Source organism: Phyllopteryx taeniolatus, chromosome 23 (genome assembly GCF_024500385.1).
Source record: "Phyllopteryx taeniolatus isolate TA_2022b chromosome 23, UOR_Ptae_1.2, whole genome shotgun sequence".
Taxonomy (NCBI): Eukaryota; Metazoa; Chordata; class Actinopteri; order Syngnathiformes; family Syngnathidae; genus Phyllopteryx; species Phyllopteryx taeniolatus.
The window spans coordinates 1177397-1195882 of record NC_084524.1 but is presented as its reverse complement, the minus strand read 5'-3'; the positions used below and the strand labels follow the sequence as shown (position 1 = coordinate 1195882).

Sequence of the window (18486 nt, the reverse complement as noted above, 5' to 3'; positions counted from 1 at the left end):
GACCAGAGCTCACGCGGGGTGCTAACCACTTGGCTCGTCTGCTTGGAGGATGCAGCAAACTGCCGTCGGGGAGGAACTACTACCTGAAATGCTTAAGGGGGCGCTAGATGAGTCCAATCGTTCATATTTTGCTACGTCCAAATTTCATAAAAGGCTAGACGTCCTCAAAGTGGAAAACCGTTTCAGCCTTTGTCACCTGGCCTTCATATCCAGCCGAGGGTCCGCGCACTAGTACGCTCTTTGTCCTCACGAGGAAGACTATTCGGCTCACGAGGAGAAGGACTAGGGCGCACGACTAGAACAACTGTCTTACTAGTTCATCGCACTACTAGTAAACGAGTGTGCTGCAATGGTAACACTACTACTAGGCAGTTGGTTCTTTTAGTGCACTGAATGGTCTTGAACAACTAGGGCACACTAGTAGAAGAGCTGTGTCATACTTTTTTTTCCACTACTGTGTGACAATTCTCTGACATACTAGTCGGACAAACGTGTTACTAGTGAGGCAAAGCTATGTAGGTTGACAACTGCGTCTTACTAGTACTACTAGTGTGACATTATAAAATTCAATCAGTTAACATCTCGTGCCTTACAGGGGGTAGAAATAATGCACACGTCAACTAGTGGACAGTTTTGCCTCACCAGTAACACGTAGTTGTCCCACTAGTAGGGCTCGAACCAAGGGTCCAGGAGGATACTAGTGTGGGACACATGCTGGACTACTTGGGCCTAGTAGTGCTACTCGTGCAGCGCAGTGGTTTAGTCGTCAGGTTTAATTGCGTACTAGTCAGCCAAAAGTGTCTTACTAGTGAGGACAAAGGGCGTACTAGTAGCGGACGCTTAAGCTGGATACCGAGGCCGCGGAGGAAACACCGGAACGACTTCCAGCCGCACGGACACGCGAGTGCCGGCGAGCTGCGTTGCTGCATAGCAAGGTCAGACGCAGGTTATTAGCACACGCCGCAGCCGGGCCACAGAGGAAGCGCGTCGGGGAGGACGCCGAGGAAAGCCCCCGCGCCGCGGCTCCGCTGCCGGCCAGGAAGTAAGCGCGCAAATAGCAGCTCGGGAAACTACTATTTGGCACGCAGTTGAGGTTGTTCTCGCCCAAGTGGCCAAGCGGGGAGCGAACATGGAAAGTCGTTGGCACGTTGATCCCAAATCCTCGATATCCTCACGCTAGATATCGAGGATATGGAATAAATGCTCCAATGGCTTGCGATAAGCAAGCCATTGGAACGGTAAAGCCATAACAAGGCACAACTGCTCGGGTGGTTTCAAAGGGGAAGTTGCGGAGACTCACGGCGCCATCTTATCACAATGCTGCCTTGCTTTGTTGACCGCAAGGATGTCCGACTTTGGCCACTATGATATGTTACCAATAAGCTAGCAGACGTGAAAACAAAGTTATCTGCTCCTTTCATTTTATGATTAGTTTGACAACTGGGAGTGCCAGTGAACAGCTTGAAGTGTTTTTTTTTGTTTTGTTTGGAAGAAGTCTTCGCTATGTGCCAAACTGCTGCTTGTTGTGAAGCGAGTTCACTGCCAATATATAGTTGCTGCTTGCAAGTCAAAACAAAAAGCTGCCTCGGATCTGGACAAACTAACGTATCTCAAGGCACCGCTGTGTATATATATATATAGACATATAAAAAGAGTAAATGTTTTTTTTTTTTTTTTTTTTTTTTTTTTTTTTACATTACAAAAAAATAAAGTGTGTTATCTTGCAACTTTTTCACTTTAGTATTAAAATAAAAAAAAATAAAAAAATGTTGCTATCTTTCAACACTTACATTTTCTGATTACGGCCCCCGGGCGGGACCCGGACAGTCCTGGTTTCGAGCCAATGGAAGGGATTTTGCCAAAATGTGTTCTCTAAAGCGGTTCCCCTTTCAAACACGCGTGGCCACGGGGCTTCCCACGCACGTCTCGCTCACAACTACCGCTACGCCACACGTCCGTCCAGCCGCACACCCAACACGCGCTACTCAAGCACCAGCGAGATGGAGGAAAATCCCGCACAGCCCCCCCCGCGCAGTGCAACAGAGGAGGGCCGCCGGACCTCGTTATTTACCTTCGTCTGCCTCAATAGCTTCAATAGTAGCTGAAGAGAAGAAGAGGGGGTTGCAAAACCAATGAGAGAGGGGAGCAAAGAGGAGGTCATTTTGTCAATGAGCACAACCAACGCCGACAGCACGGATTATCTCCACATTTCTTGTCACACACACACACACACACACACACACACACACACACACACACACACACGTACAGTACGACACGTTAGTGAACAGAAGCCAGAGAGAGAAATCAAGTGCCGCACGGGCCAAAAACAACATTTCTCTCTCACACTCACCCCAAAACACTCAGACATACACCCCCAAATCTCGCCCATATCGTTCTTTCCCTTGGCCAAAGATGGGTTGCTAAGTGTGAGCGTGTTGTTTGTGCGCGTGTGTGAGCAAAATGTAATTTTTGGCCTACGCGGCACATCCCGGAAGGTGGCGCCTTCTGCCAGAGGGGAAGCGGGCGACGCACGTTCGGGCCGGCCCGCTCCTCCCGGGCGTTCTCTCATGAAGCACGGACGAACACGACACCAGAGGACGCACACGTAAAGCGGCGGCGCGGGAAGTCGGACGGCACGGCGCCGCATCTTTTGACGAGGCCGGATCAAAAGTGCGAGGACCACCCGCCCCGCGCCCGTCACTTACCATCCGCTTGGCATCGAAACCGGCGCGTCGATGGCACGACATTGAGCGGACAAACGGCACAAGGAGACAAATACAGACGGGAGGACGATGACGACGTCAACAATGCGGAGCGGCACGCCGGCGACCGGTCGTCTGACCGTCTCCGATGTGCGACAGGAATCCGGGAAACAGGACTCGAGGTTTGCGTTTGGACTATTTGGACCCCTTCGTCGACATGCTGCAGCGGTCAGGCCCAGCTTTGTCTATACCAGGGGTTCTCAAACGGGACCGGGAAATTCAAGCATTTAGAGCCTTTTTTTTTTTTTTTTTTTTTGAATCACTGTAATGCTGAGTGTCAACATGCTAGTAGCATAAATGTGTATCTATATTTCAGGTATTTCTCTGTGCTAAAAACTCACTCCTGTCATCTTCCTCAAATGAGGAGTTACAGTACAAAGATAGAAGTCCCATATGTGTATTAACAGATTTAGAGTTGGGAAAAAAAGACAAAAATCGATTTGCGAGAGTTACAACAAGCAAATGGAAACGCTTCGGCACATTTTGTTTTGAGAACAAATGGCATATTTATTTGGGAAGAATATTGTACCAGAATTAAAAGACGCCATTTCATGAGAATGAAGTTGTAGTTTTGAAATACACTTGTTCAAATATGACTTTCCGCCCTTGTAATATTAAGATCATTTGCCCTGACAAAATATGTCTTGATTCTTGTAAAGATTAGATTTTTTTTTACTCCATCGTAACTTTGTTACTTCATGACTTGAGGCAATTTTTTCATTCCTGTTTGGATTTTATCGGTGCACATGGTAGTTGGGGTTAATTGGCGTTTGGATGATGACAAAAAGGTCTCTGGACCCCAAACTTTTGAGAACCCCTGTTCAGGACTGTGGCAGTCCAAACAGCAATCAAGTGAACGTTACTGCTTTTTTGCAAATGTTCGTGAGCCAAGTGGACCAGATTCCTGCTTGAAGGCAGTCACCTCCCCTTCCATTCCCAACCAGCCACTCACATCTGACATCGACGTTTGTTTACTGCCGAGATCCACACTACTAATGTAGTTGCCTTTTTTTTGTTTGTTCCTCAAATAAAAAAAACATGACAGTTTCTCATGGCAAATTGGTGGAGATGTTTGGAATTCAACATGAGAGGGTGAGCGGGACATCTAAAGTGGTCTCACAAAATGGGGACGGGGGAGGGGGCGGAATACTTGCACAACCAAATATACCTGCGGTTTCTAGGGAGAGAGAAAAAAGAAAGGAGAGGTAGATGATATTTGAACGCCAACCGGTAGAACAGACAAGGATGTACAACGTACAGTATTTTGCTCCTTTGAGACTTTCATATGTTAGCAAATGACACAACACATCTCCGTAGACATGAATCGAGCTCCTTCCGCCGAGAGTCACGCACCGGGCGGTGGGCGCGGGCCCCGTTAGTGTGCGAGGTGGTGCCACCTCCTTCCGGTGGTGCACATGCGGGCTTACCGTTCTGCAGCTTCTCCTTGCCTCCAGACAGCACGCCGCTGGGTAGCATGCCCGTCGGGGTGAGGCCCTTCAGCGTCAACACGCTCTCGCTCTCCTCTCTGACGTACAAACACGCACAGTACGGCACTTAGCACTCAAAATTACACAACCCTTTGCAAATAATCGAGAAAAAAAACCTAGATGGTCTCGGTATCTGTATGGTAAATAATAAATGTAGTCCGATTATTGTCAGCCTAATTATTATCATTGCCTTTTGAACATTTAGGGAAAATTTGAAGAAAAAAACCACAGCAAATTCAACAAACAAGACGACAGAGCATATCTACCGTATTATTCAGGTCAATGTTTTCCATCCCGGATAAATAAACAAACTCAAAGCTGCCTCTGTGAGTTTTTATAGCTTGACACCGAGTCGTCGGAACGCATTCGGTGTCACAAAAAAGGTAGCGAGGGGTGTTACCTGAGCACGGAGAATACCCGGGCCATCTTCCCAATGGCGCGGATCTTGTTGCGGATGACTTCCTTGCGTGCAGAAGCCGTGGCACCTGCGAGGCCAGACGTCACAAACGATCAGCCGCCGCTCACGTACGCGCATTTCCCAAGTCGGGGAAGGATGTGACTGCGCGTTTTTCAAATTGAGCCGCACATCACAGCAACGGCGCATACATGCCACCGCTGTTACGTCATCACTCAATGGAAAGAATCTCGCAAACATTGCAAACATCGTAAACTGAGTTAAGACGCTTGGTCACAGAACAACTTAAACTCGTAAGTCAGGGCACTAATGTAGTCCTAATTGAAACATTTCAACGTTTTCCCGATCTAAGGCACAATGACGAGCGTCGGTCACGGGTTAGTTTCTTGTGCAAAGCAGAGGCCAAGCACCTGACAAACCTGCAGCACACATCGGCACGGCTCGTGTTTGTACCTTTTTTGGGGGGATAAATTAGCTGTCCTTCTCATGAAACACCCCCAGAAGAGGAGACAAGAAAAAGGGGATAGAGAGGTCAGCGGATGGCTGCAGCATGAAAGAGGCGGCGAAGAGCAAGGGAAAGCAAAGAGAGCACGGCAAGCACAAAGAAAAGCGATGCCTTCAACACAAAAACTCTGGAAAACAGAGAAGAGAAATTAGATGAAGTACAAACCAGAATGTGACAACACAGCATGAGGGAGAGGAGATGATTGAGATGTGAAAGAAAAACAAAAACAGGTCGTGATTTGAAATATACTGCAGTGCAACCGTGGGAAATGAGTGCGTGAGTGACAGAAGCTTTCAGGGGGAGAGGACCAAAAGAAATTGGAGAGAACGCCAACTTCCTGTTTGGCGGACCACGAATGTGGGACAAAATGGCCGCCACGATCAGTGACGGGGCCCGGATCAGTCAAATATACGGTCTCAAGTCTTAACTTTCAAGTTTCAAGTAGCTCTCGAGTTGCTGCGGCAACAATTTACCAAGTCGAGTCCCCACCAAAATTGCAAGCAGGCCGAGTTCTCGAATGACGCGTTAAGTGTACAAACGCTAACTCAATAATACAAGCGTCATTTGTTTCATTTTGCGGGTCAACGTCGATGGTGCGCTTTGGCAAGTAAGCACGGCGTGCTAAGAGCGAACTCTTGGGCCAACGCCGCCGTTCGCTGCGATTTGTGTTGGCGGAGCCGAAAAAACGACCAAATCCCGATTTGTGGTGGCTTATTACTGTTAACTAACAAGTGGCGCTTACTGTTGGATGAACAAATATCGAGGTCGTGATGATGTGCTGTGTATTTTCATGGCTGTGATTAAGACGTGGGCTGAGCGGCGAAGATGTACAGTCCATCATATTGCTTCATGAACCCACAACAGTACAACAGTGATCCTACTACAGAATTTGAGATGTAAACAGGCAAGACTTGTCAAGTCCCATTAACGCCGAAGCAAAACGGAGTCCAGTCATTAATACGTTTTAGTCGCAAGTCACGTGGCCTCTGTCGCGTGTCGCGTCAGAATTGTGCGTGGAACCCGGCTTACCGTCCAGCTCCTCATCGGTCGTCAGCTCGTCGTTGGAGCAGATGCTCAAGACATTCACCAGCATCTCCGTCACTGCGCAGGGGAGGAACAAATATGACAAGTGGCACTTGGCACCGCTTTGAATCTCATCAAGCTATATGAAAAGAAACATCGGGGAAATAGGAATGCCGGCCGACCCTTCTCGCCGACGAAGGGCAGCGACCAAGTGAAGACGTCCATGAAGTTGGGCAGCCAGTAAGGGTGAGGCGAGCAGTTGAACTGTCGGATGTTCATCACGTTGTTTTCGTACTTCAGCACGGCCGCTGCAAGAAACAACGAGGGTGCCGTTTGTTCAAGATGCTTTAGGACTTGTCGGCGGCAGTGGCGGGAAGCAACCAAGCTCATCTGTACTTTCGACGCCTTACTTTGTCAAAATGGTTACTACTTTCAACCTCCGCAGTCATGACGCGACAAAAGAGACACAGAGCCACTCTTTTCCGTCGGCTGTTCTTTTGATGCATTATCAACCGATTTGAAGCGATGAAAATAACTTGCAAACAAACTTGCAAACTCTCTTGAAGGCTCAAGTGTCTTGCAAAACTCTGCAGGGGTCGTGGCGCCTTTTGAAAGTCTGGTCGTTGTTATAGGCAATAAGGAGAGAAAATAGTGAGGCGAGATGCAGGTCGAGATTAATTTTTCCGAAATAGCTCCTATGATAACGCGGCATTTCGGCACTCATCGAAAATGCACGCGACCTCTGCCTCCATTGGGGGAGCACAGAGGGCGCCGAGGGGCATACGAGCAATGCCGAAAACTGCCAGGCGAGCAGTCCAGATCGAGCGTAAACGGACACCGCCGCTTGGTCGCCGCAGGGGACTTTCCCGCCCCCGGCCCCCCTCTCCGCGGTGGGAATAGCAAGTCATCAGAGCTGCTGGCTGCTCGCTAGCAACACAAAACGCATCCGGCTAAGTTAGGATTTACCTCAGCCTGTGTGTGTGTGTTATAATACGTTGAAATCGTTTGGGAGGGATAAATCCCTTTTTCTCAATATACCTCAGGGGAAATGTTCACAGCTGTTTGATGATCACGGCAAACGCAAGCAAATGGTTACTCGGTTACTTTGTCTGACTTGCGTATGACACGTGACACCGCATGCGGCCATTGCACGCGTGGGTAGCCCTTGCATAAACATTAGATCGTGCACGAACATCATCAAGGCGGCGCTTGATTGAACGCAGCCACGGAGGCTGGTGACGAGGCAGACGTTAAGGTCAGCGCTCCCTCAAAGCGGATCTCCTTTAAAGGAACAGGACCCCCCGACAGCCTGCGCTGTGCAAAAACAAACATGTCCCGCTGTTTATTTTGGACGTTGTAAAAACAAATGTCACTTCTTGGTAGGAGGGCCCGTGCTGCTAAATTTAATGGCACGTAACAGCCACTGGGTGTCTCTACTGAGCAGACACTGAAAACAAGAGTGAGTGTGTGTGTGTGTGTGTGGGGGGGGGGCGCTGCCACGGCAACACCGAGATGCTACGTCTGCTCATTAATTATTAATACAGGAGTGCCTCAAGCCTATTTCCCCGGTAACGGCCACCGCTCACACTTGTGCTGTGAGAGCTGCGGAGATTCCCAACATCCTGGCGTGACTTCATGCGGGTCGCATGTGTCCCGCGAGGCTCCTGGATCAGGTTGCACTGGTTTAGTTTGGCTGTGGTGAAGTGCGCGCGCACACTGCCGTCCTGCCTGATTAATAAGAGCCGTTGTTGTGCTGTAACATCACTTCACGGTATTGTTCTAATTATAGTTGGACTCGTTCCAGTCCTACTGGCCAGGGCTTCTCAAATTGGGGTCCACGAGGTGTCGCTTGGAGGTTGAAATTATTATCTGCTATCGTTTGCATCCGTGAATATTTGATATTGTATAACTGGCTTTAGTGTGGTTTTGTTTTCACCTTTTTGAAACCTCCATGTCAGGTCACAATGAAATCGTATTACGCGTGACGCCATTGCGAAATGTCCGACAGGCACGATAATTATCAACGGGGTGCGATCCAGTTGGCGTTCCCCGCGCAACGTCGCATTGTTCTTCATGTGTCAAAGCAGAGCGACAGAAGGGAAGCCCGCTCACGGCCAGAGTGATAACAGACGGGCGGAATAATACTCCTGTGTCGGGGTGCGGGGGCCGCCTGGAATGAATCCCCCTTTGCGCGTACCTGCCGCCAAGCCAAATGAAAGACGCCAGGAAGGGCTCAGTTTAACCTAATTTATGCGCAATCAATCCATTTTGCCTTCCAAAAACAAGAGAGGAGGAAGACATTTATTCGCTTACGTAAGCTCTGACGAGCCGATTCCAAAGCCAGCGATAGCGATCGAAGGGGTGATTTTTTTTTTTTTATTATAATTATGCTTATTATTATTATTATGATTACTGCCACTGGCTCCGGAAACCTTTGTGATATTTCGCTTTTATTACAGCCAAGCAGCAAAACCATTAAGGGCTGTTGGCTTTCGGGCGCACTCAATATTCATGCAGCAGAAAACATTCCATTCATTTGAAACCACAAGCAATATTGCCGACTCCCCAACCTCACTCCCCTACTCCCCAACGCACGCACACACACAAACACACCTACACTCCGCCGCCTCCACTGCAGTCACTTAGGAGCTCAAAGAGTGAAAACCACCATCAGAACTACCGTACATTTACAAACTAAATTCTAACAGTCGTTGCATTACACTGTGTAAATTGATTTGCGATGGTCTATTCTCTTCCTTCGGTAGCATTTCTCATGTGGATAATGAGCGTATCTTCAAACGCAGCCTTTTTCCCCGCAGACCCACCATCTTCTTTCCCCTTCCATTGGCCACACCCCCGACTCACTCATCCAGTCGAAAATCACAGACGCCATCATGGTCTCACAGACAGTTGGATCTCCTAAAATTCTTGTAAAACGTAACACAAGTGCAGGTTCGCTACAATACATTCTGAAAAAGCACTCCCACCTGCTTTCATTTTTGCCGTGACCCTACTTACTATGAAAACAGACGCGTGAGCGACGAGCCATGTACTTTGTGTCGGCTCAGAAGAATAGGGCGCTGTGCTTCTCGAGTTCCACAACCTGCGGTTACCTTTGTTGTTGTACACATCAAGGTAGTTGGGTGCAGAGAAGATGGTGATCAGGGATGGGAAGCCAGTGGTCTGACTCTTTCTGTACATGCGATATCTGGCGAAGAAAAACAAGACGAGAGGATGAGTTGACTGCGAATAGGATTGGCTGCTCACCGCTCGCTTCCCCTCCGGGATAGGATTAGTGCGGTCTACTGTTTTTACGGTGACGCTGGCGTCTTTGTCTTGCGAGGCGACGCATAGGCAAGGGGGGACCCGATGTCACCCCAGGAGATTGAATCCCTGTCCTGCTCTCGCACGTGAAGTAACCACGGCGCAAACAAGTGATACTCACTGGCAACTTCCAAGGAGTCTGCTGAATGAGCTCGGTGCACGCTATTCTTTTGCTGCAGACATTTTACGCGCCGCATGGCACCCTTGCAGTATTGCCTTTTTTCCTTTTTGAATGCAGCATTTCAAAGCAAATGCGACCGACTGGCGGTTGTGCGGCAGCCTCGTGTGTCCCACGTGAGCACGTTGGAGAAGTGCAATGACAAACAAGAGCACTCGGAGAACGCAGACCTCAGCCAAAGCCGTTTCAAAAATGAACCAGTGAGTCAACAGCTTCAATCGAGAATCATAATCTGAGGAGAGAGAATTTCTTTTGGATCCAACAAACGCAAGCTGTTAAATTTGATTTCGACGGTGCAGCGAGGACTCGGAAAGTTCAACCATATGACCCCATTGCTGGCCCACTTGCACTGAGACGCACTGACCCCGTCCGCCTGAGATGTGATTTGAAGGTTTTTTGACTCACTACCCACCCCCAGTAAGCAAAAGCGCGGGTGCTTCACTTCTCGACAAAATCGACACGAGGCGCTCGCGTCGCGTATCCGTCGGCCTTTCGCAACACGCCGGCTGCTTTTTGTTTTCGTCATACAACCGCCACGCGATGAGCGGAGACGCCCGCAACTCACCCAGCATCCTGCGCTTCATGGGCCCGGATGATGGATAATAAATTATTGTGATGTAGGAAGTCGCAAACGGCAGGGTAGCTGCAGCATAAAAAGAAACAAAAAGAAATGCATTCAGTTTATTCGCATGTCAACAACAGCCAGACTGAGGCACATCATACGAAATACAAAAACAGTGGAAAGGAAAAGTATAAAGGATACAACAGGCTCCCATCTCGTACCTTACAACCAGACGGGACATTTGCAAGCAGCGCTTTTTATTTGAAATGTCAAGTGTCACAAATGAGTCACTGGTTGTGGAAGAGAGAGAAGAAAAAACATCGCCTGGCACTGTTAGCGTGTGTTCTGTGTGCAAACTGATGCGGAGAGAGCAACAAAAAACTTCAATTAACTTAATCTGGAATATCTTTCCCCACAATGAGTCGATTCTGTTATCAACCTGAAAACGGATCATGAAAAAAATGCTGAGAGCTGTTCAACCACCAAAATGTTGCATCGCTCAGACCACCTTGCAAATATTTATCTGTCGGTCATCACGCTGTAAAAGTAGAAGTACTGTTCCCTCGACAGAGTCCGGAAGTGTAAACGTACAAACTGACCGATATGACACCGACAGTAAGAACAATAGGTGGACATTCCAAAGTTAACGGGTCAGGTTAAACACACCACAGGTTTAAGGTCGTAGGGCACGATACCTGAAAGCCGCACGTCCCTAACATTTTGGGAAAAAGGGTGGCCACGAGTAGGAAGCCACCATGAACGCGGCATGACATCACCGAAACGGGATGTGTAAAGGCTATCCGCAATATTAGCTCGCCACAGAAGAAAATGCATTCTTGGCGACCGGAGACATTTCTGACTGCTTGCGCTGGCTCGCCGCAGCCAAGGAAGCGTCAGTCGGGCCGTAACGAACGGCAGGGGCTGCTGAACGCATTAGGAGGGAGTGCTGCGCCTTGTGGCCACGCGCCAGCTCATTACATTCTGTGGCGGCCCCGGCCCAGCCTGCTCCGTGCATTTCCTGCTCCGTGCATTGTTCAGTTACTCAACTCCGTTGAAGCTAATGTGGGCTACATAAATCCTCAATACGGTCTCACAAAAGGATCAACAATGTGAAGACGCGAGAGATGGCCATGTGACAGGAAGGGTTTTTAGAAGCCCGAGGGGGTGACGGATGAGGATTTCTTTTTGCTTTTATTACCGTTATGTAGGCTCAAATATACTGTAGGGTCTGGCTATAAAGTCAAGACTAGTCAGGTAGTCAAAATAAAAACAACGTGCCCCACTGAGCATCCTGCAGTCGTCTCTGTCGGCTAGCAATACTGACCTGTAGAAGTAGGAGCAGCCTCGCACCGTGTTGTGCGTGAAATGCTCCTGGCTCTTCTCGTTCCCGAAGTCTTCCAGCGGGTCGGACCACAGCAAATCGCACATGGGTCCGTACGCCGGAGGCTCTTTGAATCTGTCTAGCTGCGGAAGGAAACAGCGGAGCTCAGCAAATTCCACTCACATTTTGAGATCTGGTTCGAAATACAGTCTGCTAGCTCGGTCGTTTTAGAGGGCCTCGTCGTTGGCCGCGAGTGTCCGCACGTGACACGAAGAAAGGCGGAAGAGTAAGGAGGTGGGAAAGAAGTCAGCGTCTAGGGCATCGGGCCGGCTTGGCCGCTTTAGAGCGCCTCGTTGTCGAGGTGTGGAAAAGCTCTGCGACGATTCGGTGGAATATATTCCAGCCACTGGACGCTTGAAGTAGAAATCTTGTCACGGCAGCTCCGACGTGTAGTTATGTGTCGGCATTAGAAAGATGCCGAACAAAGTCGCGTCCATTTTCCCTGGTGCTAGTAGCGGTCTTTGATTGACAGGTAACATTTGAGCGGGGCGTGGTTTCAGCAGTCTGCAGCAACGCCACGTTCCAGAGCAGAGGGAATGGCTTGATTTTTCATCATCTGCAATCAGGATTTTAGATACTCGGGAAAGTGTGTGATCATTCCATTTGCGTGTTATGCTGCAGTAAGCAATAACAACAAATGTATTTTCAAGCAGCAAACGTGCCACATCGCGCCCTGAACTCATTTCCGTGCGAACAGACACGTTGAGGGGTCCGGGCTTGTCCACTAAGACTACAGATCTATGGTTACCGTGGCAACTGCGCCTAATTCCAAGCATCCCAAATATGCATGCGATTTCAAAGGCTATAATCGCGGCATATTGTTATTTCAGCCACTTTTCAAGGCACGGGGGGTGTTGCGCTGAGACATGGAGAGTTCTTCGCAAACAACACATTGCAGATTACTGGACGGGTCGCATGACGGACACTTGAATACGGTCAAATCTATGACGCAAGCCCTCTGATTAGACACCCACAATCCATTTGGGATCATTGAATTAGTTTGAGTGCAGCATCCTGGTCTTCAAGCCATTTTAGTTAGTGCAAGGATTTATTGTGCCAGAGAGAGCTCCTTTCCCTAAAGTATGTTTACCGCCCACTATTAAAACGCACACGGACAAGAAAAAAAACTCAAGTCTGAAAACGGCCACATACCTTCCTGATGTCGTCAAGATTCGTGATTTCTGGAGAAAGTCCTCCGTGTACGCAGAGGAACTGCTGGTTCATAAGTGCGGCCAGCGGAAGGCAGTCGAAGGCGTCCATACACGCGTCATACACCCTCTCGGAATACTTAATTCTACCTGTGTGTGGGCGTGCAGGGGCAGAAAAGGCACACCAAGTCAAACCAGTCTCCAGGAAAACGGGGACAGAAGCCCTCCAACCTAAAACCTAAATACATTTTTTAAAACTACACACACACACACACATTTCAGTACAATCATTATTATCACATTTAGGATGAAAAACGGTTACTTACATTCCTGCTTAAATGTGAAATACTCTGTTAAATGTCTACATTCGTGGTTCCCACGCAGCAAAAAAAGGGTTTTGGGGTAGAGGATCTTTAAGGCCCACAAGTACAGCACACACTGCGGACCAAGAAGAACAACAGGCAGTTGACACACAAAGCATTACGATGAAACATTCACGCGGCGCAATTTGTGGCCTGCGCTTGGCAAACTAGCTCGCGAGGATGACGCACCGCCCGAGCCATTACAGCATGTTTTATTCAGAAAAGCCCAATGTGGAAGCGGGAGACCTAGCCAATGCATGCATTTTAACACCGTCATTTTTTTTCGACATCTGCGATGTGAAATTGGCGCCATTAAGAGCTGGATTATGTCGGCTAAGTCCACACTGAAGGCCCGGGGACCAAATGCAAATGCATCACCGGCCACTGGCATACACGCGTAGCCAAAGAAAAAAAAAAAAAAAAAAAAAAAAAAATCGCACTCACTTCAATACTGAAATACCCTCTGTCAACGTAGTCCCCAAGGAAAAGGTAGCGAGTGGACGCCGGTGAGCCTCCCACTTCGAAGAGCTTCATCAGGTCGAAGAACTGCCCGTGGATGTCGCCGCACACTGAAACACACACACACACACACACACACACGACGGCACATAAAAGCCTCCACGACATTCAGAGAGCCTTTTTGCTTATTTCCAATCGTAAACGCCGCCGTGTGCGCTGCAGGAGCACAGTGGCTTAACATTTCAACATCGTATGACATTTCAAACATCGAAATAGAGACATGAGTGCCCCGACTTTTTCGAGTCGAGCAGACATTTGGCCGCTTTTTTGTTTTGACTTGAGAGCAAAAATCTTAGTTTACTGTCAAACTAAATATAAAACAAATACAATTACACATTGTGTAAAAGTTAAAAGTTAACGTCCGCTAGGTTATTGCTAACGCATATTGGGAAACGCCATAGACGGGCTAGCAAATAGCATCTACACGGCGGTGCAAAATAAACGCTAATATTACTGCAGTTACTGAGTCCCTTAGCGTAGTTGTAAATGTCTTTTTATAACTGTATTACACTGCCCCCTGTGGCCGAGTCGCATAAACCAGAAGGCGTTGCAAGTTAATTAATAATCATGATGCACACACTGTTGAACTTTTTTTTGTGTGTGCATTTTCTGATGTTATTACTATATGTTTTTATAAAGTACAATATTATAGAGTGTTATTTTCCACAATTAAAAAAAAAAAAAAAACGTTAGGTTTGTAGGGAGGCTGGAAGGAACTGATTATTTCCCTCCTTTTATTTTGATGACGATCGATGTAAGGAAAATGTCGCATTTGTGTATTTTATGCATATGCTTGTTGTATGACGATGTGAAGCATTTTATGAAAAGTGCTACAAAGTAGAAATCAAATGTAACGATTGGCGAGTTGGAGGAATATACTTGTTTATTGCTCTTCCAGCGTACACTACGTCTCTTTCAGCCTACTGGAGACCTTGGAGCCATTCAACAGCCTCGCCAGATTTCAGGCCTCGCCAAACACACTGAAAGTCCATTGGCGGAAAACGCCGGAAAAGACGTCATCGCCTTTACTCGCTTGGGGAAATCCATCCCGACGGTGGACGGTGGGAGTCTTTTTACCCCCAATGCTTCATCTAGCGCGATTTGGATTGAGTTCGATGCAGCATTTTAACATCACAGCAAACGCGTTTAAATGCCTCCCGGTTAGAGAATTGGGACAAACGTCACGAGACGGCAACCGCAAATCATTCGACGCGGATTAGTTTCCTGCGACCTTTGTGACCTCGTGCTCAATTACTCCCCGGTGAGGAGGTGGAGTGGGCGTCAAGGCAGGCCTGTGATTTGCACCAGCTGCCTTTTCTTGCGAGTAGCTCAGATTAAAGAGCTGCAGGTCAATTTGGTGCAATCTGTAAAGGTTAGCTCAAAAGGTTGCGTTAACCTCCATTATTGCATTACATTCCATTCCACCTGTATAAAATCAAAGCGTGTATACTGTATGTCCAGTGTACAATCGGTTGTACAAGAGCAATGAGTACCCTCAAAATTGGATTTCCGTGTCCAAAGTCTCCTTAACTTGCAAACAGAAGCACTGGCGCAAAAGGCTAATGAAGCAGCTCACAACAGGACGAGTGCGATGAAATGTGTTTGCATAGCAGATAGCCATTCTGAATTTGAGAAGCTTGAAGACGCGTATCTACAAATAAAAAGAAAAAGGCAAGCAAATGGAGCGCGCTGTTGGAAAGCGTTGGAGGGCAATTAAGTCCCGTTACGAGTCTCGTGAGACCGGAGAAGAGAATCAACTCTCCTGGAGTGCATCGTAAACATCCCTGGTACTATTTGTCTTTCATTATACCCACACACTGACACACTTTGAATGCACACTCCCCCACCCCCCCCCAAAAAAAAAAATGGAGTCTTTGGAGCCTATTTGTGTCAGATATCTAAAAATGTCCTCACTGGCTTCTGCAGTCAAGCCAGCACTACGGCAATGGCGTCGCGCCGGACTCTTAGATCGCTCGATAAGCACCTGATGGTGCAAAAATGGCTTCAATAAACCCGATTCAAGCTCAAAAGCGCTTTCGTGCCTCCTGCTACTGCTACCTCACTGGCCCGTGTTTATCTCGACAAGGTGACGATGTCGATATGGCCTCAAAACAGGAAGTGGCTAAATCAAGACAATGGCCAATCTCATTTCTTCGTTTGCAACTAGGATTAGCGAGGAGTGGAACATTTTGGAAGTTTGGACATTCCGGAGTGGAAACTTTCCACCGTCGCTCCTCGCTCGCACTGAAGACGACGGAGATGCTCAATTATACGGCGCCGTGAGAATAATTACATCGCAACGTGGCAGGGAAGCGATCAAGAGCATCTCTTAGTCAGACAAAACGAGAATCTACAGGTGATTCATCTGGGTTCGTGTTGCGAAGGATGCTTATTGCTATGGAAACGCCTGAGTATTCGAGTCTTATGTCATTGAGAAATAGAAGCAATCTGAGGATGGAATAGTGGCACACTCGACTTCTTTATCCTGGCAGGGAGACAATCTGTCCGTCACTCGGCTTCAGTCCGCCCACAGACGTGCGCCGCCCCCTCCTTGTCGCTGCGAACGCGAGGCGAGAAGCGAAGCCCACATAAGAAGAACAGGTGGGTGGAAATTAACCGCAGCGAGAAACAATTCGTTCTGACCGCAGCCTGCTCGTTGCGCTAAAAGCGAGAAACGGCACATCAGCGGGCTGCAGCTACTGCGAGTGGGCGGGCGGGCGGCCATTACACAACGTAGCTTCAGAACCTACACAGGCCACTCCGAGGCCGCCCGGGCAAAAGACTGACTGAGGCGTGACGGCAACAACAATCGCGCCTACGTTCTGCACTCGGGACAGCAAAGGCGTTTTGCACTTGGCGGCCGATACGTTCCGGACCCACCCGCAAGAGGTGGGAAAAACATTTCAAGCCGTTTATTTAAAAAAGGCGAAACGTTTCGTTTGTCACTCCCAGGTGAGTGCAAAACAAAAGAGAATTAAACATTGTTCCTTTCCACATCCCCGTAAAGCGAAAACAAAGATGTCTTTGAAATTTGACAAAGTGCAGGGAAGAGTGTTGTTAACAACACTGCCAAATTTGAATGACGGGCTAACAGAGGTTAGCATCAATGTCACTACAATGAGCGGCAACACATAAACAGCACATACAACACTACTCGCAGGCATGTATTCTCTCTGCTCGAGCTTAGTTTAGTTGGGGACCTTCTTTGCCTCAAAACAATGCACGCGAGATAGCGGGCGAATCCGTCAACAAAAACACGTGTTCCCGTTACAAATGGGTGAGTAGCGGGGGATTACTGTGCCGTTTGCAAAAGAATGTTGCCTGGCGATGTGGCTCGAGAAGCGACTGAGCATTGTGTGCGTGCGTGGGTGCGTGCGTGCGTGTGTATGCGCGCGCGTGCGCGTCTTGCACTCTGATTGTCATAGCAGCCCCTGCCCCGAAAACTCCAGCGGCCATCTGGCGTGACCGGGAAGGAAGCGCGTGAGCGAGCGCGGCGACATGTCGTGCTTCCTTGTGTCCGCGCAAAAATATTTACATTTGAGTTCGCTGGCTTTGTGTCATGTGGGAATTGGGCTGTGTTGTTCACTGTAACTAATAAAAAAGGATTCCCCCCCCCCCCCCACCCTTAATCACATTTTGTCCTGTCTCATTGTCCCAACTCAGATCTTACGTAAGAGACGCTGTCACTTGTTTTTTGCCTCATCTGAGCTCGATGGCGGCGCACGACAAGACTCCGAGGACGACGCCTGTTCGGCGGCGGGCAGGGGCGTCGAACGGGGGGGGGGGGGGTCGACAGCTGCACAGGGGCCCCGAGCGCCTGCGGGCCCCAACGACGACTAGGCCGTGGATCTCGTCAATCATGAGACATTTTTCCACATTACAACCACAAATTCACGTTTTTGATCGAGATTTTAAGTGATCAACCAAAACAAAGTAGCACATAATTGTAAAGTGGAATGGAAATGAGACAATGTTTTCAAAATGTGAAGGAAATAAAAATCGGAATGCATTTGTATTCCGCCCCTGCGTCAACGCGACTGGAAGCCACCGACGTCTTGTGCAATACGTTTCCACATCGAGACACTGAAAAATGAGTCAGCGTCCTTCGCGGCGCATTGCATCCTTGCATATCTGTAAATAAGATTTTCGGGGGCCATCAGAAGCTCTTTCTCTGTCATGTTTTTGTTGTTTTATAGTTTGCGGTGTCGCAAAAGTACAACAACAACAAAAACGGCGTCAAAGCGGCTGTTCTGCTGGACATTTCTTTCCACAAAACGTTTTGCTCGAAAAACGATGACGTATTTTGTTGAGATCGACCCACGTTCGGCTGCCGATTACGACAGAACGGAAAAGGCAGAAACAAAATGTGTCTTTCTGGTGAAAGAAGAGAGTCCACTCTTTCTTTGTGCAGTTTCGGACCTTATATTGTCACAGAACAATGTGAATCTGCAGCGGCGGAATATCCGAAGCGCGCTCGTAAAGTCTATCGAAAAGGTAAAAAAAAAATGTAAAAAAAAAACAGAAGCCCAGCAACGGCTCGGAACTCGGACGTTGAGGCACCGCTGCGGCGTGATCGGGCTGACAGACGTGCGGGGCAAACAATGAGAGTTAATGATGGGTTGTTGCCATAGATCCTGTGTGGGATTTGAAAAGCTTCAAAGAAGGCTCATCAAAAAGTCTAATGGCGGAAGGAAGGCGCACTTGACCAGGAGCGAAGGCAGCAGTGCGCATCAGTGAGCCTTAAACGGGGGAAAATGGAAACATCGATTGTTTGCGCTCCCTCCAGCCTCCTTTCGGTGGGAATGGTTATTTTCTAA

At 48.4% G+C, this 18486-nt stretch overlaps 1 protein-coding gene across 9 annotated transcripts in view; it reads right to left on the bottom strand.

The window, feature by feature from the left end:
- Window positions 1-18486, bottom strand: part of LOC133472445 (protein phosphatase 3 catalytic subunit alpha) — a 39205-nt gene that overhangs the window by 4129 nt on the left and 16590 nt on the right. For 3 of the 9 annotated variants that reach the window (XM_061763216.1, XM_061763215.1, XM_061763223.1), the window contains 12 exons: window positions 13595-13719; window positions 13115-13226; window positions 12793-12938; window positions 11584-11723; window positions 10263-10340; window positions 9309-9403; window positions 6378-6503; window positions 6202-6273; window positions 5121-5147; window positions 4653-4737; window positions 4193-4290; window positions 2072-2101 (listed from right to left, as the gene is read on the bottom strand). In XM_061763216.1, coding sequence (XP_061619200.1) covers window positions 2072-2101; window positions 4193-4290; window positions 4653-4737; window positions 5121-5147; window positions 6202-6273; window positions 6378-6503; window positions 9309-9403; window positions 10263-10340; window positions 11584-11723; window positions 12793-12938; window positions 13115-13226; window positions 13595-13719 — 1134 coding nt within the window. The remainder of the gene's footprint in view (window positions 1-2071; window positions 2102-4192; window positions 4291-4652; window positions 4738-5120; window positions 5148-6201; window positions 6274-6377; window positions 6504-9308; window positions 9404-10262; window positions 10341-11583; window positions 11724-12792; window positions 12939-13114; window positions 13227-13594; window positions 13720-18486) is intronic. The other 6 variants (XM_061763220.1, XM_061763218.1, XM_061763217.1 and 3 more) reach the window with 6 other exon arrangements.